The sequence below is a fragment of the Pelodiscus sinensis genome, chromosome 17 (assembly GCF_049634645.1).
Source record: "Pelodiscus sinensis isolate JC-2024 chromosome 17, ASM4963464v1, whole genome shotgun sequence".
Lineage (NCBI taxonomy): Eukaryota > Metazoa > Chordata > Testudines > Trionychidae > Pelodiscus > Pelodiscus sinensis.
In genome coordinates, this window is record NC_134727.1 from 17612549 (window position 1) to 17633254 (window position 20706).

A 20706-nucleotide genomic window follows, 5' to 3' on the forward strand; every position below is an offset into this window, starting at 1 on the left:
TTATCAGATATGGTGTGTATAAGATACTTTCCCAAGATGTCTTGTCTCTGCCCTGACCTAGTTTTTCCAGACTCCTTTCCCCTGGAGACTAATTTTGTTTGTTTTGTTGTTTCCAATTTCACTTAGGTGCACTGGAGGTCTAAATAGGTGCTTTATGCACTGCCTTGTGCTTTTGTAGTAAACCTTTCTTCTTCTTAAAAGTGCTTTGAACAGTTATACTGTGATTGGCACTGAATCAGTCTAAGTGCGGCACAGGGGAGATGGAACAATTCCTGCCCTTGTACTTTTTCGGCCTCTCGTCAACCGATGCTTATATCTGCGTCACTAAAGTTCACCCCAAACTTGGACTAACCAGAGAGATGCTGCATCAGAAGAACAGAGGAGTTTCTAACTGCTAAACTATACCCTAGAACACAGGTGTGTTTGCTGCATGATCCAGCTCCTCTCCGGCTGTTGTGCGTCAGCACATCCTCCATTTGGGGTGGGTGAGGGGGATGCTTCCCTGTGACATCCAAGCAATTCACTCGCAGGAGAACAGTTACACACACTGGCTCCTGCAGCTTTCTCCCATAAGTGAGGGGCTTTTTGCTTTTTGTGAAATTGCCAAGACCTTAGGGCTTGTTCTCTGCTGGTGTTGAAATGAGTGGAGCCAGGACTGTTTATACGAGGTGAGGCTCTCTCCCTTGAATTTTTCTGCTACATGCTGATCCAGTGAGTGTAGTCCCCTCTTCTATTGCTTGTCACTACCTCTGGTATGTGACCAGAAAGTCATCACATTCCCTAATGTTGACAAGCCCTAAGTAACAGGTGCAGCAGGAATATTTATCTTTGAGGCGGGGTGCTTCTGCCTTATCTAGGTCATTTAGTGAACGTCAGTTTTTATTGTACTGGAGGGAAGGATTTTAATGAACTCTCACAGAAAGGTGACCACGTCACGAAGGGGTCATCACTCTGTCTCTGACCTCTCTTCATCCTCAAAGGAAACCTTCACAACGCTTTCAGAAGACTAGCGTGGCCGCTTAATTTCATTACCTGTAAACATGAGGGAGGGAGCTATAGCTAGGATGGAGGAAAATCCTGTCTCCCCGTATTGCCACCTGACTACCCCATCATGGACTTTTATTAAATGAAATGCCAAGAACACCACATTTGCATATCATTGTTATCAATGAAGGTACTCTTAGATGGAGATGTCACAGTGACTCAAAACCACACTGAGAGCCCATCCTGAAGTGAGCAATAAATTGCAACTTTGATCTTGCAGCATTCCCCAGCATTCTTACAGCTTTTTAATCATTTATTTGTTCAAGGGGCTTGTTGAATTTGGAACCTAGTGCACCCCTATAATCCCCTCCGTGTGGGGGCCCTGTTCAGAAATGCTGATAACATTTCCCCTCATTGTTTTCAACCCGAGCATTGTGATCACTTATCAGAATCCAAAAATATAACTGACTCAAAGCTGACTAAAAACAAAAGAGAAACCAGCTAGTGATTCTCCACTGTGAACTGCTAATAGATATGTGCAAAAAGTGAATAGCTAGTATTATAACTTTAAAAATTCAGTTATAATCTACAATGTCAGGAAACACCTGTTTGTTGTAATCCATCTTATCTTGAACTGGGACTCCTTTAAAAACACACCCACCACCTTGCAGGCACAAACAGACTGTTCAAATGGGTGAATCTTAACTGAAGTGTTTGAGAAGCAGCTATGTTAGTCTGTAACTGGGAAAACTTAAACAACAAATAGATTCTAAAGTGCTGCAAGACTAACAAAAATGTAGCTCAGTCCCTTTTCAAAACCAGGATATTATAGTTCTCATGCCCCTGGCACAAGGTGACATGAGCAACCCATCCTGTCACAAGTTCGGCAGCTCCCAGTAGCCATGGTCTTGCTGTGTGGCTGACTCTAGGGCTGTGATTGGAATCTGTTGCCTACTTGTGTTTTTGGACTTTTCTTCCCCTGGGGGAACTGAGTCATGAGACTAATCGAACTGACAGGTCAGAAAAGGGAAATGCCAATGGGAGAGGAGAAGTTCATCTTCCTGTTTAAAGCAATGATGTCCAGAGAAACTAAATATGGCTTAGCGGGAGAATGGACTTCTTTGTTTTTTGAACCCGTTCACTTAGATCAGAAATGTTTCAACCTGTGTTGTGGTGGGATTTGAACTCGAATGAGACTCTCTCCTTAGCTCTCAATCATCAGTTCCAGGAAGTGTTTTCCCACTTCAGAGTGCAGTGACTCAAAGAACTACGAATCGGTGCCTTGCACAGCCAGAAAATCCTTTTTTAAAATCCTGGCAATGCAGAGGGAGCTTTCCCTGCTTGCTGAACCAGGTTCTTTGTGCTCAGATTCTCAAAACATTTGTTCAAGGGGATGTAATGCTTGCAGAGGGTCACTTGAGGTTCAAGGCCTGTCTGCACTGGAGAGCAGCAGTCCAGAGCACTGACAGTGCTTTGCTCTGCCAGTGTGGTTCAGTGCCTTCTGACGGGCTCGCCTTGCAGTGCAGCGAGGAGGGGATTGATTCTTTATTCCCTAGAGCAGTGGTGCACAACCTGTGGGTCTCAGCCCCCTTGAGGGTCGCAGCTGTCTTCCTGGGGGAACGCAGCAGCCGGCTAGCATTTTCTTTTCCCAGCTCGGCACCCAGCATACCCGTGGCGGGGGCAAGGGTAGTGGCAGGGGAGTGGACCCGTGCTTTAAATGAAAGGGGCCACAACAAAATGTTCCTGACGTGCTTTTTTTTTTTTTTCTGCTCAACAAAAATTTTTCTGGCTCTGCGGGGTCACAGATTAAAAAAGGTTGAGCTCCGCTCCCCTAGCGCACCTAGAAGCCCTTGCCAGGAAGACTGTACAGTCTAAAGGCCAGTCTATACTACACTGTTAGGTTGACTTACAGCCACAGGGGTAATTACTGTGGTGACTGAGGCCTGTGTCTGGTGCCTCCCCTCACCAGGAGCACTTCTACCAACTGAAGAGGGGCTGCAAGTCAGGGCCCTCAGCTCCCCACTGGCACTGCCAGAAGAGTCAACCTAACTGTCATGTTGACCAAAGCTAAGACTGACTCAGCTGGTGGATGCAACTGACAGGGGAACCACAGGGTCATAGTGAGAGTGCTGTGGCGGTGTTGTTCACGGCATCGCTTTATGACCCACGTACTTTTTTGGCCTCGTTTCTGAGAGCCAACTAGATAGAGTGCTGTTGTGATGGTGGTTCTTCAATGTAGCCAGAAAGAGCAGGACTGGGGCAACAGATTTATTTGGAGGATATTTCCATGCGTCTCAGTTTCCCCATCGGTGAAAATGGGGATCATGCTGCTAGCCACCTTCATCAACCACATTGAGCTGTACTGTTGAAAAGCACGACCTCAGAGGTACGTGGGGTACTGGTGATATGACTATTGTCCTCATGCTTCATTATAAATGAAGCTCTTCATTGTGAAGTCCAAAAAGGAATGTGGGATGGCTTTTTTTATTTGACCTATTGTCTTGCTGCCTTTTCCCCGACTGTTGGGAATTGGCCTTTTATTATTCCAAATATTTTTCCTTAGAGGTTATTTTGTTCAGGGAAAATGATCTATTATACTTCAAGTCCCTGGTAAATAGCACCCTTGTCTTGTAAAGAATATTGGCAATCTTGTAGCTGCCTGTTTTACAGAGAGCGAATTATTTCATTCCCACCTACAGAATATTTGCCATGTCAGACAAGCTGTTGACATTTGGGTTTTAGTAATGAGGGTTTCTCTTTTATTTTATGGAGTAACCAAAGATCTCTAATCTGCACAAGGGCTCATTGCTGCCCAGAAGGGAGCTGATGGTGCGGAGGGCTGCTGACTGTGCGTTGGCCCTTAGTGCACAACTGTGTTTGTGTGAGGCTGACCTTGCTTGAACTCTATGAAATGCAGAATTTATGAAAGACTGTCTAAAACCCTGTGCCATCGAGAGCAGATCCTGTAGGGGCAGGAGGCTAAGGCAAATTCATAGCTGTTAATTCCAAAAGGGAGCATTATGATCATTGTCTGACCTTCTGCATAAAACAGCCCATACATTCTTGCCCAGTAACTTAAAGCATTTCTTCTAGAAGGACATTCAGACTTGCTGTTAAACATGCCAGCTGGTCTGAATTCACCCATGGCTCTCAAGCCAGATTCAGAGCCTGGAGGCAGTGTAACTGGCATCCCTCTCTTCTAGCCCTCAGTGCATATTGACAAGCAGCTAATCGGGAGGGGACCAATAAAGGTGCCAAGCTAAGTAGGTGTAGGAATGTGGTGTTCCACCTATTCATTTGCCATCTGATGGGAGTTTAACCCTTGGACTTCAGACTTATTGAGGGAGGAATGTGAATTAGATACCAGGGATATCCCCTGGACTTTGAAACAAAACAAAATTGAAACTGACTTTCACCGATCAGTACAATGCTTATGTGTTTTAAAAACAAAAACCCCAGACTGGAGCCAGTTAAACTTGACCAGTTCATCTGAGCAATAGTTAATAAAACCAAAACCCTGACATTTATATTCTCTGCTCTCCTATGCTCCGGAAGTAGGTAGTCCAGGTGTTTGGGGAGGAAAAGAGGGAAGCTAACTCTGAATAAAGTTTGGGTAAACTTGTGGTAGTGTGAAGTAGACTGGTTTCAGTCAGCATGCAGAGGGAAAAGATATTTCCTTATATTATTAGCAGCCCTTCTAATGGAGAGTGGTGGGGGGGGGGGGGCGCGGCGCAAAGGAATTTTTCCTCTTACAGCTTGCATTACTGCCCAGCTTCGTATTTTGTATTGGAGCTTGTTCGTGCTTCTGCCATGTAGACAGCCTGCCTCGCCGTTGGCCTACTTCCTTTGGTTGCCTTGTTCCGTATTGTAATATGAATATTACTTTTGGCCTCTCATTTTCTCAAAGGCAAGTCTTTTCTTTCCCTAAAAGCATTGCCTCCTCTTGCAACCCTGCAGGCATTCGTTAAGCTCTTGTTAACAAAAGCTGTGGTCTCGACACTGATCTTCCACGTCCATGGCCGTTTTTTGGTCTCACTTGTACACTTCCTTGAAGTGCAGTTTTGGATCTTGTTTCAGATGTCAGTTTGCTGTAGAGCATGTCCTTTGGGATGTGCCCCTTATTCATTTGGCACACATGCCCAAGCCAGCAAAGGCGTCTCTGAGAAGTGTTTGCATGGTGGGTGTGCCTGCCAGTATGTAACCTGCATAGGCAGGGGAGGCGTGGTCTATGTAAAAAGAGCATTGGGAGGCCATGAGCAAGATGGTAACTATCTGCCAGGTACAGAGTCTAGGACTTTGGATGAGCCTGAATCAGCATTTTCTCCTTCTTTCTGCACAAATAGCTGGAGAAAGCAGAATACCTCTGTTGGTGGCTTATTCTAATACATGATCCACTGCTGATGTTATTTAGCAACGTTGTGTTCTAGCAAGACTCAGGCTAATCTTTGACTGTTCTGTAACATTCAGGCTATTGCCCAATGCCCAGGTCACACTAAGGAGCCTACATGACAGTGGTGGCTTGCTGTCAAAGTCATACAGGGATGTTCAGCAATGGGAACAAAGAAGAGACATATGGCAACATACATCAGCACCAGTGAATAGAACTGGCCTTGACCTTCCTCGATGTACAAGCTTTAAAGAAGCAGTGTGGACCAGTGAGTAGAACAGTAGGTCATCCATGAGGAGCTCAGGATTCTGATTCCAGGTCTTTTGCCACCAGGTCTGATTCCAGGTCTGCTGAGCAGCCTAGGGCAAGTCCCTATTTCTCTGTTTGCTCCTCATCTTGTGTGTTATCTCCTCTACGTAGGCCAGGGGTTGTTAAACCACAGCTCCCAATTTACATGCAGCTCTCTTACAGTTAAAGCATAGCCCATAGAGACCCCTATTCTCTGTCTGCAGGACTGGGGGCTTCCCCCACTATGGTGGGGAGGGGGAATATAAGGGCTTTGGCACCATTGGAGATTCATAGCCTCAGCCGCTAGCAGCCCCACCATGCCCACAGCTAGAACCTCTGAAGATTATTGTACCTGGCTTCTCTGGGTTTGGACTGAGCTCTGAGGCAAGGAATGTCCCTTACTGAATTTTGTACATGACCTAGAATAATATGGCCTTGACCTGGATTGAGGCCTTTAATGATACCATAATGCAAATATGTGAAGCCCTATGTATGCAGAGGGCAGAAGAGTGAAGAGCAAACCTTGCTTTATGGGGGTGCAAAGTAACTGTGGAATCTCCCAGGCTATATTGCCTGCTTTTGAATCTCCTTTAAACTTGGTGTGCTAAAATAAGAACAGAGGGCTGGAGCTTATCAACTCTGTAAGGCTGTTCCCTTCCCCTTTTACATTGCTAACCCTGCTCTGGCATCAGAACCCAAATCCAGGGGAAGAAACTTCCCTCAAACATTGTGTATTGAAAGTGTTCAGTCAAGTCCAAACTACTCTAGAGATGGTGTGAACTCTCCTTGATTGGAAAACAACCTGCTTCCCATCAGGCCAGTGCCACCCAGCCTCTCCCAATGGATGCTGAAAGAGCATGATGGCTGGATGAAAGAGATGCTGATTCGTGTCTGTGCAAAGCCTGGAGGGGAAAGTTAGTAGAGGTTCCCCTCGCAGAGAAGCCTGCTGGAGTCTGGTCTGCTGTGAGCCCCTCCTGCTGCTGCTGCTGACCCGAATACCTCAGGTGGTGAGATGCTGCCAGCATTTTCTGTGTGAGGGCCTTGCCAGGAAACACGATCCTTTCCTGGGCTGGGTGCTCTGAAGGGAGATTCTATCTTGCACCTAAGGCAGGAAATGTTTTCCGTGGGTTGGGATAGTTCACACAGAGGCTACTGTTCTAAAGGTGGGGTGGATGCCTCCAGCCTCATGTATAGCAGGGAAGTGTGGGAGGGGAAACGATTACATGCTGCACCCAGAGTGCTGGGGACACTTGTGGTCTGAAGTGTTTGCATTGTAGGATGGTTGGGTGGAGGGCAGGAGGAGTGGACCAAAGGCCATGACTTTCACAGGGGTGGTGCCAGGCTTGCAGCTGGACTCCTGTACTTGCTTTTTCTGTAGCTTAACCCCAGTGTGGAAGAGCCTCCAGTCCCCTTTTGAGATAGATGGGGACTTGTGTGAAGGGACTGAATGGATTTTTATCACCCTGAATCTGCTTCCTTCTTCCCCCCCCCCCCCTTGCTGAAGCTAGTGGGGTGACTTTGTTAGTCATAGATGATGTAATCAGTGAGAGGAACTGGGTTGTTAGAAATGAAAATGGGAGGACTTCACCCATGATGGGGTGATTATTGCCATGGCAACCAACGGAGTGTTACCTAATGCCAGTGGGCTGTTGAAATGTAATCAACAGAGCCTGACTTGTGGTTTTTCACCCAAGCTGACACTACTTGTGTTTTCCCTTGTATATTATTAGCCTGCCTGCTTTCCATCCCCTTACAGTGGAAGGGAGACAGTTAAAGCAGGCATTGCCCCCATGTTGCGTAGAGGTTGTACTCAGAACAGTGACACCACATTAACTCTGGTCCTGTGGGGTTTTCTTGTCCCTTGTTTCTCAGAACATGTGCTTAGTTCATGTTCATGTTTTCAGTGCCATCCCTGCAAATGCAGCCTGGACTCTGAGTCAAGCTGGGCTTCTTCCTTCCAGCACAACATTGCTGAAATTAGGGACTTGGGGTTACGCAGACATGACTTGTGTGTTCACAAGTGTGTATTCTTGGGCATGGGTATATTCTTCACGAATTTGTGTTTATCAGCTTGATGTACACAAGGAGGGGGAAATTCCTGCTCTCGCTCAGCTTTGCTGGCTCTGTGGTGCTAATGAGCGTGAAGGGATGCAGATGTTAGTGGCTGATGTTGGCAGGGAGGGAGGCTGACACGTGCACCCAGGAAGTTGTTTTTCAGAGCAGAACTGTACTTTGTATCTTGTTGCTGGAAAGCGGCGTTCTAAGGCCCCCCCTCATCCACATCTTGTTCATGGGAAGAATCTCTCCTGGGCAGCGGCCCAGGAAGAGGCTGTTCCAGGGTCATTCCTGACACTTTGGAATCCAAAAGTCTATTTTTATTGAATAGATGGAAATCCCTGTTGACCATTCTTCAGATCCTTCCTCTCTCCCCTCCCCCCTCCATCATGCTCTCTAATCTAGGGCTCCGTTATCTGTTCTGCCCTATGACACCAGACGCTTTTGAGGTAGTTTATGCCCCCTCCCCCTTACCTTGTACTCCCGAGAAAATCCTATCTACCTTTTTGTGCTGCTGTAAAGCATAAGTGCTGAAATCCGGATTCCTTAATCGGCCCCGACTGACTCAGCACTGCATAGTAGAAGTCTGCGAATCATGGGGCCTGCTGCTCTTTTCTGTGTTGCTTCCTCTTTTCCAGTAAGCGGGTGATATGCATGCCAGGAAACCTCTGCTCCTGTTGAGATCTGCACCACCGAACATGCTTTGTTACCAACACACCACAGTACCATGTGCTCCTGACTCGCCTCTCCTCCCCCTCCAAATCCGTGAGTGGTGCTCTACCTCAGTGCACAGTGCTGACAAGAATGAACAGCTGCTGCGTGGCCACTTTTCTCATGGCAGCTAAGCTTCTACACATGGAAGAGCCGAAACTACTGGTGACATGTGGCTATTGCTGGGCCTGGTAGCTAGAAAGGCAGACACTGAATCTAAAAAGTCTTGAGTGCATTCAGAATGCAGCAGCCTGCTTGGCAACGCAGTTCCGAGGGCTTCCTGTGCTCCTCATTTAACACATGGGAGAATTTTGGCCTTTCTGCTGTAGGCAGAGACCTCCTTGAAAATATTTCTGATGGAGGTAACTTGGGAAAGAGGAGAGAGACTCCTCTGCTGGGGCTGTAGCAGCAGCCACACGGTTGAAGAAATGCTACCATGGCCCATAACTGAAAATTCTCATCGTTTCAAGCAGACTTGGAAATAGGGTGTGATTAAACTTCCTGCAGGGCTGGAGGAATTGATCACCCTCTTCCATCCATTCAAACAGCAACAGGGTGTCTAGGGGAGATCAGTCTATCTGGCTGTAAAAGCAGCATAGTTGCTGCTTTTTGACACACAACAGGAAATAAGAGTGAATGCCTTCCAGGCTGAGACAGCTGCTGAGCTGGAGGTCATGATATATACACGCGTGCATGTGCGCGCGTGCACACACATTGTTATTGAGTGTATGTCTCTTCCTCTTCCCTGCCCCCTCCCATTCACCATCCCTGCTACTTGGTTTCCTTTCCCCCCCCAAAAAAAAAGTCCATATCTGCTACTGAAGTGTAGCTGCATTGCTGCAGGTTGGGTTGGGAGAGGGGAAACTGGGGTGGGAACTAGCCTAACAGTGAGACCTAACTTGCCACTACTAGGGATGTTAGGCGCAGGCTTTGTGGGAATTCATAGGAGGCAGGAAGGCCAAAAGTATGGAATTTGTTCAGTCTGAATTCTGTATTGATCTAAGTTAAGTACGTTCTACAGCAGGTGGGGTGGTTCCTAGTTTCAACAGCAGGAACTTCTAAATGTGCAAGTTCCATTTCTTTCCTCCACGCCCATCACAACCAAACACAGCATCTGTGTGCTTCCTGCTCGCATTCTGTGCTGGGGTAATGAATCAGCAGGTAGCTGCACCAGTTGATTCTCTGCACTGTGCCTCATTTCTCTTCTCTCCCCCCCCCCCCCCACCCACCCATGCCACCCCTCCACTGCCTCAAGTGCTTCCCCTTTCCCAAGAAATTAGCCCTTGGAATGCTGGCACTTCGCAGTCTGCTAGATAAATTAGTTTGACAGTCGCACATGGGATGGCTAATGTGAAGGGATGGCGCCCAGGGCACTTTCTGCTTGTGTGACATGAGGAGATCGTCAGCTTCCCACATAGGCCTGGCAGAAGTAAGCAAAGAGCGTGGGAGTGGGGCACAGCCTTCTCCTGCCTCAAACCCTGCGCCTCCCAGCATGCACAGCTGCAGATGCTGCTGCTTATGGTTTTTGCTGAAGTCAAATGGTGTGAAAAGCAGCCCACTGCTTAGCAGTAAAAGTTAAAACCTCAGCATGTTTGTGGGGAGGAAGCTACTGCTGAACAGCCAGTGTGGCTGGGGATGAGAATTCATGCCTGTGGATACACACAGTTCAGCACCCAGGAGTGGCAAACAGCTCAATAATGAATGTTTAACTGAAGGGAGATGACCTGGAACTTTAAAACATTGCTGTCACTTCCCTTGCACAGTTTGGAGCATCTAATAGCAGCCTTGACATTCCGTAGCAGCATCGCTGTTAAGAAGCAATAATCTGTTTAATGTTCAGCACAAAGATATAATTGCTGATAAGCCTAGCATCTCAGCAGGGCTGCAGCTGTTCTAACTCTGGGCTCTCCCTGAGTCTTGAATGGCCACCATGGCTAATCCATGACCTGGGGAGGGATCCCCCCCACCCCCCGCCTCTGAGATCACAGGGATGCTCAGTTCATAGGCTTATGTGATTCTTCATGCCTCCAGGCTGGCAAGAAGAGGTCTTACTTGAGAGGCATGCCTTCTTCATTTAATGCAGCTTTAATTGCAACAACTAGTGGTAGTTCAGAGACATCCACTGCCCCTTGCCATGTGAACTTTCAATGTATAGTGCAAACCTTAGACCGAGAGCGCCCTTTGTTTAAATACACCTAGAAAAAAAGTTATTCTTGAGTGAAATGTGCTCTCCGAAGAGCAAGACGAAAAGCTATTTATAAAGAAATGTACTTCCTATTCTGCAGGTTGATGGAGGGGGTAAAGGAGAGCTCTGTGAATGAAAAGGAAGGAAAGTTCATCTGAGACAAGAAACCATGCCTGATGACTTTCAGGTTTAGGTCTTTGTGTTGTAAGCCCTCTGGCAGGCCTCTTCTCTTCCCCCAACTTCTTCCATCCAGTCTTTTCCACACCTATTCTGCATGGGCAAATGCAGTGGCTGGTTGGTGAGAAAAATCCCAGCTTACTCTTAGCTGTGACATTGCTTTTGGGGAGCGCCTGGCCTTACCCGTGGCTTGAGGTCAGCAAAACATTTTTAAAATGTTTGTCAGGGCCTCAGTGAACTGTAGCTTCCAGCAGAATCTGTGATAAAGGCAGAAAAGACGTTTGCCCTCAGGGAATGTTTATTCTTCAGAGCTCAATAGTGACTTCAACAAACATGTACGAGGAGTCAGAATCCCTGTATTAAAAATTTAAGTAACTCCTGGAAATGTGCAAGCCTGGGCCTGACACTGGGATTTGTGTTCATTAGCTTTGCTGGAAACTTGGATGTGTTCGCTTTGCGTTTAGGCAATGAGGGTTGTTCTGACTTCTTGGTGACCAAACCTGAAGTGTCCTAGTGGGGCTGTAATGAGAGGGAAAGCCCAGCTGGCCTTCTTTACATGCCCAGAGTTACTTTTCCTGGGAAGGAGCAAACCAAGAACACAGCTACAAGCGCTACCATATGGGAAATGTGTGTCCCTCTTGTAGTCCTTTGTGCACAAACACAACTGCTGTCTGGCTGTGCCAAGAGCAAGGGGAGGGACAGGTGCTGGGCAGCAGTTTAAAAAACTTGGAAGGAGTGTGGATTCGTCCCTTCCTGCTGCTTCAGTGGAGTTTTCCAGAGGCACAGGAAAAGGTGCAGGAGGGCTCTTGCTTGGCACCAACAAGTACAGTGATAAGGTCTCCCACATGAAAGGTGCCTGACTATTGTCGCAAGGTCTGGGAGCATGAGGCTGTTCTCCTTTGTGACTATAAAAAGATGGGCTGTGTCCCTGTGCTTGATTCTGGGCGAGAAAAATAACCCTCCTGGTGCAGCTTAGTTCTTCCATTACGCTGAAAACTAGATTAGTGCTGGGGGCATTTCTCTACAGCATCCTGCTCAGCTGGCTGCAACCTATCAACGGCGCTAGTGGCTAGAAGAGTGTGAAATAGCCTCTTGCTCTGTGTGTGTGTGTGTGTGTGTGTGTAAGTAATTTGGGGGAGAGGGGTAAAGGTGGTGGGGGCAAATGCCTGCATTGTAGGATCTGGTGCCAGGATTAGACAAGAGACTGTGCTAGTTGCACTTTCAATAAAGAGATTTCTTTTGACTCACTGTGTCGGTGGTCCCTGTGATTTCTACATTGCTGGCTTTTTGTGGAAGAGATCTTCCGCAAAAACTTATTGCGCAAGAGCACATCAACACTATGAAAGAGCGCTCACCTTCCTGCTTTCAGAAGGTCTCTTATACTGTATTGGCTGTCTGGTCACTCTGAGGGGAGACAGAACTCAAGCCCGCTCCAGAGTCCACCCCACCTTCCTACCTTCAGGGCGTCCATTATCCTGCTTTCCAAATGCAAGAGCCAGCTCCATCCCTGGGGCAGCCTGCGTTGGATGTCCAGCTGCTCCCAGGTTGGGCAGGACTTGAACCCACCATCCTGTGCTCCCCAGGTGAATGCTCTTTGTGCAAGGAAGTGTCCAGACTGCATGGACGCGCTCTCAAAAGAAAGCTCTGATTGCTATTCACAGACTAGCCACCAGAGCACTTGTGCTTTTTTCGGTTGGTTCTTTTTGCACAAAACCCCCCTGTTGCCTGTCCACACACCCCTCTTTGGGCAAGAACTCTTGTGCAAAAAGGAGTTATTCCTTGCAGAAAGAGGAATACCTACACCGCAAAAAAACACCCTCTGTTCTTTTGATTTACTGTAAATTTACTTGTGCAAAAACATGCTGGAGGTGTGGCTGCTCCACAGGTTTTTGCACAAAAACCCTGTAGTCTACAGTAGCCTTAGTGATGAAAATGAATACAAATACTGTGTATACAGGCAGTCCCCGGGTTACGTACAAGATAGGGACTGTAGGTTTGTTCTTAAGTTGAATCTGTATCTAAGTCGGAACGGGTGTCCAGATTCAGCCGCTGCTGAAACTGATCAGTTTCAGCAACGGCTGAATCCGGACGCCAGTTCTGACTTACATACAGATTCAACTTAAGAACCCCAGGCATCCCCAAGTCAGCTGCTGCTGAAACTGATCAGCGGCTGATTCCAGGAAGCCCGGGGCAGGGGCTTCCTGTAGTCAGCCGCTGGTCAGTTTCAGCAGCGGCTGACTTGGGGACGCCTGGGGCAGAGCAGCTGAGGTGCTGCTGGGTTGGTCCAGTAGCGCCCAGAGTGGCTCTACGGGACAAACCGGCAGTGCCCCAGCTGCTGTACCACAGGCGTCCGGAGCAAAGCTGCAGAGCACGGGGGCAGCGGGACAGCCCAGACGCGCCGTGGCTGTCCTGCTGCCCTCGGGCTCCGTGGCTTTGCTCTGCTTTGCTCCCCGTCTCCCTGGCCTGCAGACCAGGGGGACAGGGAGCAAAGCGGCGGAGCACATGGGCAACGGACAGCCCAGACGTGTCTGGGCTGCCCGCGTGCTCCGCCGCTTTGCTTCCTCTCCCTGGTCTGCTGGAGACCAGGGAGACGGCCCCGTTCGTAACTGCGGATCCGACATAAGTCGGATCCGCATAACTCGGGGACTGCCTGTAGTTGGGTGCTGCTGCACTTACAGCCTACAGTCGTAAAGACTGAAAAATGTGTTCCAGCAGACTTGTCACTGCTTTAATAGTTTGACAGAAGTGTGTGTGTGGGGGGGGGAGCTATTGTTGAAGCAAAACTTCCTTTGTGGAGCTGGGACCTGTAGAGGGGCTCAGCAGGCTTTGCTAAGTAAGTCCTGAACTTGTTGCACTGAACAGATTATTATAAACAGGATATTTGTCAAAGCCCCTCTCTTAACTGCTCCAAGGAGCCAGCCCAGACTCGGGTTCGCCTCTTGAGGTGAGACCTCCCAATGGGGGGGGAAGGATGGGCTTTGTTGGCTCCATCTTCACACTAGAAGGCGGTGTGGTCTGCGTCCTAGCAGCACTGAGGCCTGTGCTAGCCAGCCGTTGTAAATGTTGAGTGGCTACTGTGTAGAATACTGTGCTGCTTCACCCGCTGGCTTCTGCTATTCCCTGCAGATGTCTGGACAGTTCATGTTGAATCTTAGGTCTGCAGCCTATAAGTGTGGCTAGAATCCTGGTATATTGGACCTTTTGCAATACCCTGTTGTTGAAGGCCCAGACAGCGGGTAGCAGAGGCAGGGGAAGGTGATGCCTTCCCAAACTACCAGACTCCCCTCCCCCCAACTTCAGCATGGCTTTCTCCAGCCTCCTGGGTCTGCCTGGGCTTCAGCTGTACTGAGGCTGGGGCCACCCACCATTCCCGTGATTTGGAGCTGGGAAGGCTGGGGCTGCACACGACCTGCTCTCCCTGTGCACTGCAGCTGGGAAGGCTGGGGCCCTGCACTGCCTGCTGGAAGGGGGAGGGTAGGCTGGGGGCCTTCTCTGACAGTAGAGGGGGGGCTTGGCTCCCACCGGCACCCTTGGACAGAAGGGGAAGAGTTGAGGGCTTGCCTTCCCAGTCCTAGGTTTATCCATTGCTGGTGACTGAAGGGTTAAGTGCCAGGCATGTGCTTTGTACTGTTCAGCGCGCACAGTCCCTATTCTAAAGATCTTGCAGCCTGGGTGAGAGCAGGATGAATAGTTAGTAGATTCTCCTCCTCTTCCCCCTCTCCCCACCTTTGAATTATTATTTACATTTTCACTATGGGGAGAAGTAAGGGGAGACATGCCTCTATAAACCGGGATGGGAAGGACATGATATCTAGAAAGGTCAGCATGACACAGTGCTGGGAGGAGCAAATGGCATCAAACAGGGTATTAATGTTCTCATCATTCATGAAGTGAGATGGTATCCAGCTACCTGTGAGTTGCTGGGTGACATTGATAGAAAATACAGTACAGTTTGCTAGCTTCTCAAAGCAGGTGAAAATAGAACTGAGCGAAGGGTTAATCTGTAGCCAAAATCTTTTAATGAGTTACAGGCATAATCAGTGTGCAGAAACATGGACTGTTGTCAACAATTCTTTTTATCACTGTCTAAACTTGCCCAGAACCTCCTTTAAGCCAGACCACCAGAGTGCCTGCCCTGTATGGCTTGTGAACAACTGAGAGACCGTTGCCCTTTGTGCTTTAAATCCCATGAGGCTGTCTGCATAATGTCCAAATCCCGCTTTTAGCCACCTTTTTCAACCCCGTCTCATTTCATGGCTTCAGGTCCAAGAGTCATAGTTGCAGCTGACATCTAGGACTTGCTTATGACGTGGCTTCAGCTTAATAGTGATGATGCGTGGGTTTTTATTTGTGTCAGACTGGCCCCAGAGAGTGCGTGTGCGTGTGCGTGTGCGTGTTTGTGTGCTTTGCAACACTGCGTTCTGCGGGCTGGAATGTGTGGGATAATGTGACCAGCACTAAAAGATGAACTCAGGTCACTGGACTTCATGTATTTGGGACTGAGAGTTGGACTGTTTAAACTTGGCTTTCAGGGATAAATGGGGTGCAACTACTTTCTAGATGTTTAGGCCCCAACATTTAGCTATTTGTTAGCATCTTTGCCTGGGTGAGTGTGTGTGTGTGTGTATTATTATTATTATTATTATTATTATTATTATTATTATTATTATTATTTTATTATTATTTTATTATTTATTAATATATATATAAACTTTACAGATTCCTATTTTCTGGCTCTCTTCCTCCACACACTCCTCTCTCTCTGCTCAGCCTCTTTGTGGTGTTTCAGATGTATTAACTTTCCTGGCTTTCTCTGCCTTCTCCCCTTCTCATATTGTAAACCAAAATGAAGTTTTGCAAAGGTCAAACACATCAAATATTGATCCAAACAGAGCTAGGTTCATTCCCACCCCCCTTCCCCATACAAATTCTTAATCTTTCTAGGCCAAAGCTATAGAACAACAGTTACTCACTGTACTATCTCCAAGTAACTTTGGGGAGCTGCATCTCCCCCCTCCTTCTACCTCCGTTCCCTCCCCCCCATGACACTTCCCATCTAAATCAGCTGACTGGCTCTCTGACACTCACCTTCAAGGGAGGATGCTTTAGAGTATTTTGATCTTAAATGATTCAGACAGGGATGTAACACTGTAGGAAGGTGGTCTGGGAACCAGTTTAACATCACTCATCTCGTCTTTGAGCTCTGCCCTCTGCTGTTTACAGCTTCAGAGAATTCGAAGTGCAAAAGTAAACAGGGATGCTCCCAAACCAGGAACCATAGAGGCTTGCTTGTGGCTAGAATCTTGTGGCACAGAGCAGAAAGCATGTTGGTGGCTTCTCACTGGGAGTCCACAGACTAACTTGTCTACTCCTGAAGCAGGTACTTTGGAGCTCTCATTTTGTCCCGTGTAATTTCCTTGGTCACCACTGAATACTAGCTGGCTCTATGTAAAATGATTGTAAGGTGCACAGCTGTACCCCGGCTTTCTGTAGTTCAAAAAAGAGTAACACAAATGCTTAGGAGGATGGAGTAGATTCTGTATGAGGAGAGGTTACTATGAATGGTATGTTTAAGCTTGAAAGCGCTGATTGGGGGGGTAGGGAGGAGGAGATGACCGAGATCTGGAGTGGAGAAAGTCAGTAGGGAAGCATTTACTCCTTTTTGTACCAAAAGAGCTAGGGGTCACCAAATGAAAGTTATAGGCAGCAGGTTCAAAACAAAAGCAAGTATTTCTTCACACAATGCTCATTCAATGTGTGGAAGTCTATGCTAGAGGATGTTATATAGGCCAAGGAATAAGAGGGTTCAAAAAAAGAAGCTAGATAAATTCATGGCGGGTAGGTCCACCAATGGCTATTAGCAAGAATGGTGTCCCTTGCCTCTGTTTTGTCGGAATCTGGGAATGGGCCACAGAGGGGATTGGACTTGATTACCTGTTCTGTTCGTTTCCTCTGGGTACCTGCCATTGGCAACTATCAGACAGGACACTGGGCTAGGGAGACCTGTAGTCTGATCCATCATGGCTGTTATGTTCTATAACAGTGTTTCTCAACCAGTGGTACGAATACCCTTAGGGATACTCGATAGAAGTCTGGGGGCTACGTCAACACAACTGAAACTTGGAGAAAACTGAATGTTTGTGTTTTACAGAGCTTTATTATTTTTTTACTTTTTACACCCAAAAATTTCATAATTTGTCTGAAAACTGTAGGCACGGGGGGTACTTATAATTTTTAAAGGGGTACTTTATATAAAAAAGGTTGAGAAACACTGTTCTATAACACCTTCAGTCTGAGGAGATCAAAGCATTGTAGAGACCAATGGAATTATACCTCATGCCATCTTGGAAACCAGAAAGCGTTCTTTCCAGCACATACCTGTGCAGTCTGAGGCAAAAGGAGTGGGATGTGATGGCCCAAGTTGCACAGTGTCTCATTTGAAAAGCTGGGAATTAAACCCCAACCTCCTGAGTCCCCATCTTGTGCTTTATAACTGCAAGAGCGTTGTTCCCCAAAGTGGTGTGGATTAGTACTGCCTCAGTGTGAAATGCTTGGCTCCATACAGCGTGAAATGCTTGGCTCCTCTACAAGAGGACTTAGCTTATTTGGTCATTGTCCTCAAAGTAATCACTGGCCCTTACTCCCCTGTATGGCAGTGGGACATGAAGAGATACCATCAGTGTGGTTTTATGGTACAAGGTATTTTCCCATACCCCTAGTTCAGCCCCTGAAAGTTCAAAAACAGACTCTGCTCTCCTGAGTCCACTTGTGTTGCATGAATGCATAGGCAGCTGGTGCATGTGAGGATAGAGTGTGCAGGGAGGGGGCATTAAGAGGAACCTCATTTAGCAGTAAAGGTTTTGGTGGGGGCACAGGGAGGTGGTGCAGCTCCTGAGTGCAGTGAATGCAAACTGTGGGCGCTAGGCTGCCCCGAAAGCAGGAGCAGGGCTGTTGGTGCAAAGCTGCTCTTTTCAAAGGAAGGTGCTTGAAGTAGGGATGTTATGGACTAGTCAGTTGCCCTCTCTCCCCTCCCTTTCCCCCCCTCCGCTGCCCGTCAGATAGAGGCAGCAAAGGGGGGGGAGGGAATACTTCAAAGTGGCAAGGCTGCATAGCTGAGGACTCTCGATCCCAGGCTTCAGTGCAGCATTTCAGTTGCAGCTGACCCTGGGTTCTAGGGAAATGCTGGCGGAACCCACGGCTGACCCCAGCTCCACGTGGCATTTCAAAGTGCCAGCACAGCACAGAGACTCTGAGTCCCCTGCTGACTCTGGGCTCCCTGCTGTGCTGCCTCTTTGAAATGCACAAGAGCCCCTGCTGCAGACTCTTGTGCGTTTCACAGAAAGCACACTGTCAGGGGGACTTCCCGCTTGGCCCCAGGCTGCACGTGGCGGTCTCAATGTCAGTGGGGGCTCTTGTGCATTTCAAAGGAGGAATGTAGAAGTCCCTATCAACTAGTTGAGTAGTCGATGGAAATTCCATTGACTACTCGACTAGTCGGTTAACAGTTACTTAACATCCTTAGCTTGAAGCCACCTCATTGAGCTGGATGGGGGTGGGAGGCAGGGATGTGGAAATTGGGGATGTAATTGACTAGTTGCTTCCCCCCTTGCTGCTCTGTCACAAAGGTAGCAAGAAGGAGGAAAAGAGAGAAGTGCTGGAGGGAGCCGGCTCAAAAGCTGTTTTCTTCCCCTGCCCTCCCTCCCCCCCCAATGGGGCTCTTGTACATTTCAAAGTAGAAGTGCCTGTGTGGAGCCTGGGGTCAATGAGACTCCCTGCTGGCCCCAGGTTCCCCACAGCGTTTCAGTTTTTTAAATACATAAAAGCCCCTGCTGGGGCTCTTGTACATTACAAAGACAGAATGCTGGAGTCCTTATCGACTAAATGAATAGTCGATGGAAATCCCATCGATTATTCGATTAATCGAAATTTAACATCCCTAGTGGAATCCAGGCAGCCTGCAGACCAGTGCCAATGGGCTTGGGTGGCCCAAATTTTGGACTCACCAACCTGGATGTGATTTCCCCTTCTAACGCACAGCAAAGCGGCCTTATTTGATTCAGCCTAGTCTCCAAAGATGCTGCAGTCTCTTTGCCTGGGATCTCCTGAAGGGTGCAGGCAGCTGCGTGATCCTCTAGCACTGTAATCTCAAACTTCACTAATCAGTTATTGTGCCTAATCTTGCTAAGTAGAGGTTTTTGTTCCTCACAGTGAAGAATAAATCACTAGTCAGAGTGCAATCATATTAGTGTTTGCCAGTCAGTTTGGAAAGCCTCTTAGCATCCTGCATGGCAATAGGGTATCCACATGGCTTCTGCTGGCACTTTCCACAAGCACCATCTGCAGCACAAGGAGAGCTAGCCTGCCTGCAGCTTTGAGAGAGGTTTGTCTTCTTTCACCCCACAGAGCAGTTGGGGGCAGGGCCTGGTTCTTCAGCGGGGATTATCCCAGCAGATTAATTATGAAGCCACAGTGACTGCTATTATGCTAGAAACATGGCAGTGACAGAAAGGGGTTCTTCCATCGCTGGAGTAAAACCACCTCTTCCAAGAGGCAGTAGCTAGATCAAGGATAGGATTCTTTCAGCAACTCAGTGCTGTCTACACTGGGGCTTAGGTCGACTTAACTATGTCTCTAGGGGTATGACTTTTTCATATCCTTGAGCAATGTAGAAGGATCCACCAACTTTCTAAGACTCCACCTTGAAGGCCGGTGAGGAAGTGCAAGGAGGATGCTGGGATACCAGCCGATACTCTCACTGTGGAGGATTTACTATGTAACGAAGACTTTGCAGAGGATGACAACAGCTCTGAACTGAAATGTGTTTTTTTTTCTCAAGTCACATACATAATTAGCATCTGTCTCTTGATTTTATATCAGAGAGGTAGCCATGTTAGTCTGGATCTGCAAAAGCGACAAGGAGTCCAGTGGCACCTTATAGACTAACAGATGTATTGGAGCATAAGCTTTCGTGGGCAGAGACCCACTTGGTCATGCATCTGACGAAGTGGGTCTCTGCCCACAAAAGCTTATGCTCCAATACATCTGTTAGTCTATAAGGTGCCACAGGACTCCTTGTCGCTTCTGCTAATTATGGAGCAAGCAAAACCAAATGTAAAAGCCCTTTAAAAAAAAAAAAAAAAAAAAAGTTACATAGTAATTCCAAACACGTCAGCTCTCTGCTATGATGGCTATTTCTTCCTGTTGGCAAGTCCACAGTCCCGGAAAAGTCCCTTCTTCCAGCTGCAGTCAAAAGCTGTAAACAAACATGAAGACAGAACTGAAACCTTAAGGCTGCTCCAGATGGGCCTCCAGGTATGAGGGTCTAGGCTAGCTTTGATTCCCATGTATTTCAGTCTAATAATAAGAGAACTTCCTGTTCACTGTCGCCAAGTAAAGCTCTGTGTCGCTTCCTCAGATTGTGGGCTGTGGGGACTTCAGGGAAGTTCTTAGAGGGAGGCGCGCTGTGTGCATGCACCTTTTGTCGGGAACAACATAGTACCATGTGGATTCTGCCCCGTGATGGCTTGTGAGATCTCTCACTCCAGCAGCACACGGCACATGCAGAACTTGCGGTTGTGTAGGATCAGGAATGAAGCTGGCTAACAAGCCCCTGAGTATCTCTGTGCTGCTGCGAGAGTGGTGAATAAACCTGAGATGTGCAGTGTTACCAAGAGCTAGCCTTATTTGTGTCAGGAGCAAGGTGGGGACCAATACAAGCCCTTTGGCTCCCTTTTCCCTGACTTGTGGGCTATACTCGGATACAGGTTTCAGATCTGTTTAACTGATTGTAACCCCTTTCTCTTTGTTTTGCTAGATCATGATTGAGTTTTGCCCTGGTGGGGCAGTGGATGCTGTCATGCTAGGTAAGTGCATCAAATCAATATCCTTACTTTCACTAGGAACATGTTGGAGAGTGAGG

At 47.8% G+C, this 20706-nt stretch overlaps 1 protein-coding gene across 3 annotated transcripts in view; it reads left to right on the forward strand.

Annotated features, from left to right (window-relative positions):
- STK10 (serine/threonine kinase 10) overlaps positions 1–20706 on the forward strand; it is an 82923-nt gene that overhangs the window by 29076 nt on the left and 33141 nt on the right. For 2 of the 3 annotated variants that reach the window (XM_006138128.3, XM_075900253.1), the window contains exon 3: positions 20602–20650. In XM_006138128.3, the coding sequence (XP_006138190.2) occupies positions 20602–20650 (49 nt within the window). Of the gene's footprint in view, positions 1–19904; positions 20100–20601; positions 20651–20706 lie in introns of those variants that run through there. The other variant, XM_075900254.1, reaches the window with a different exon arrangement.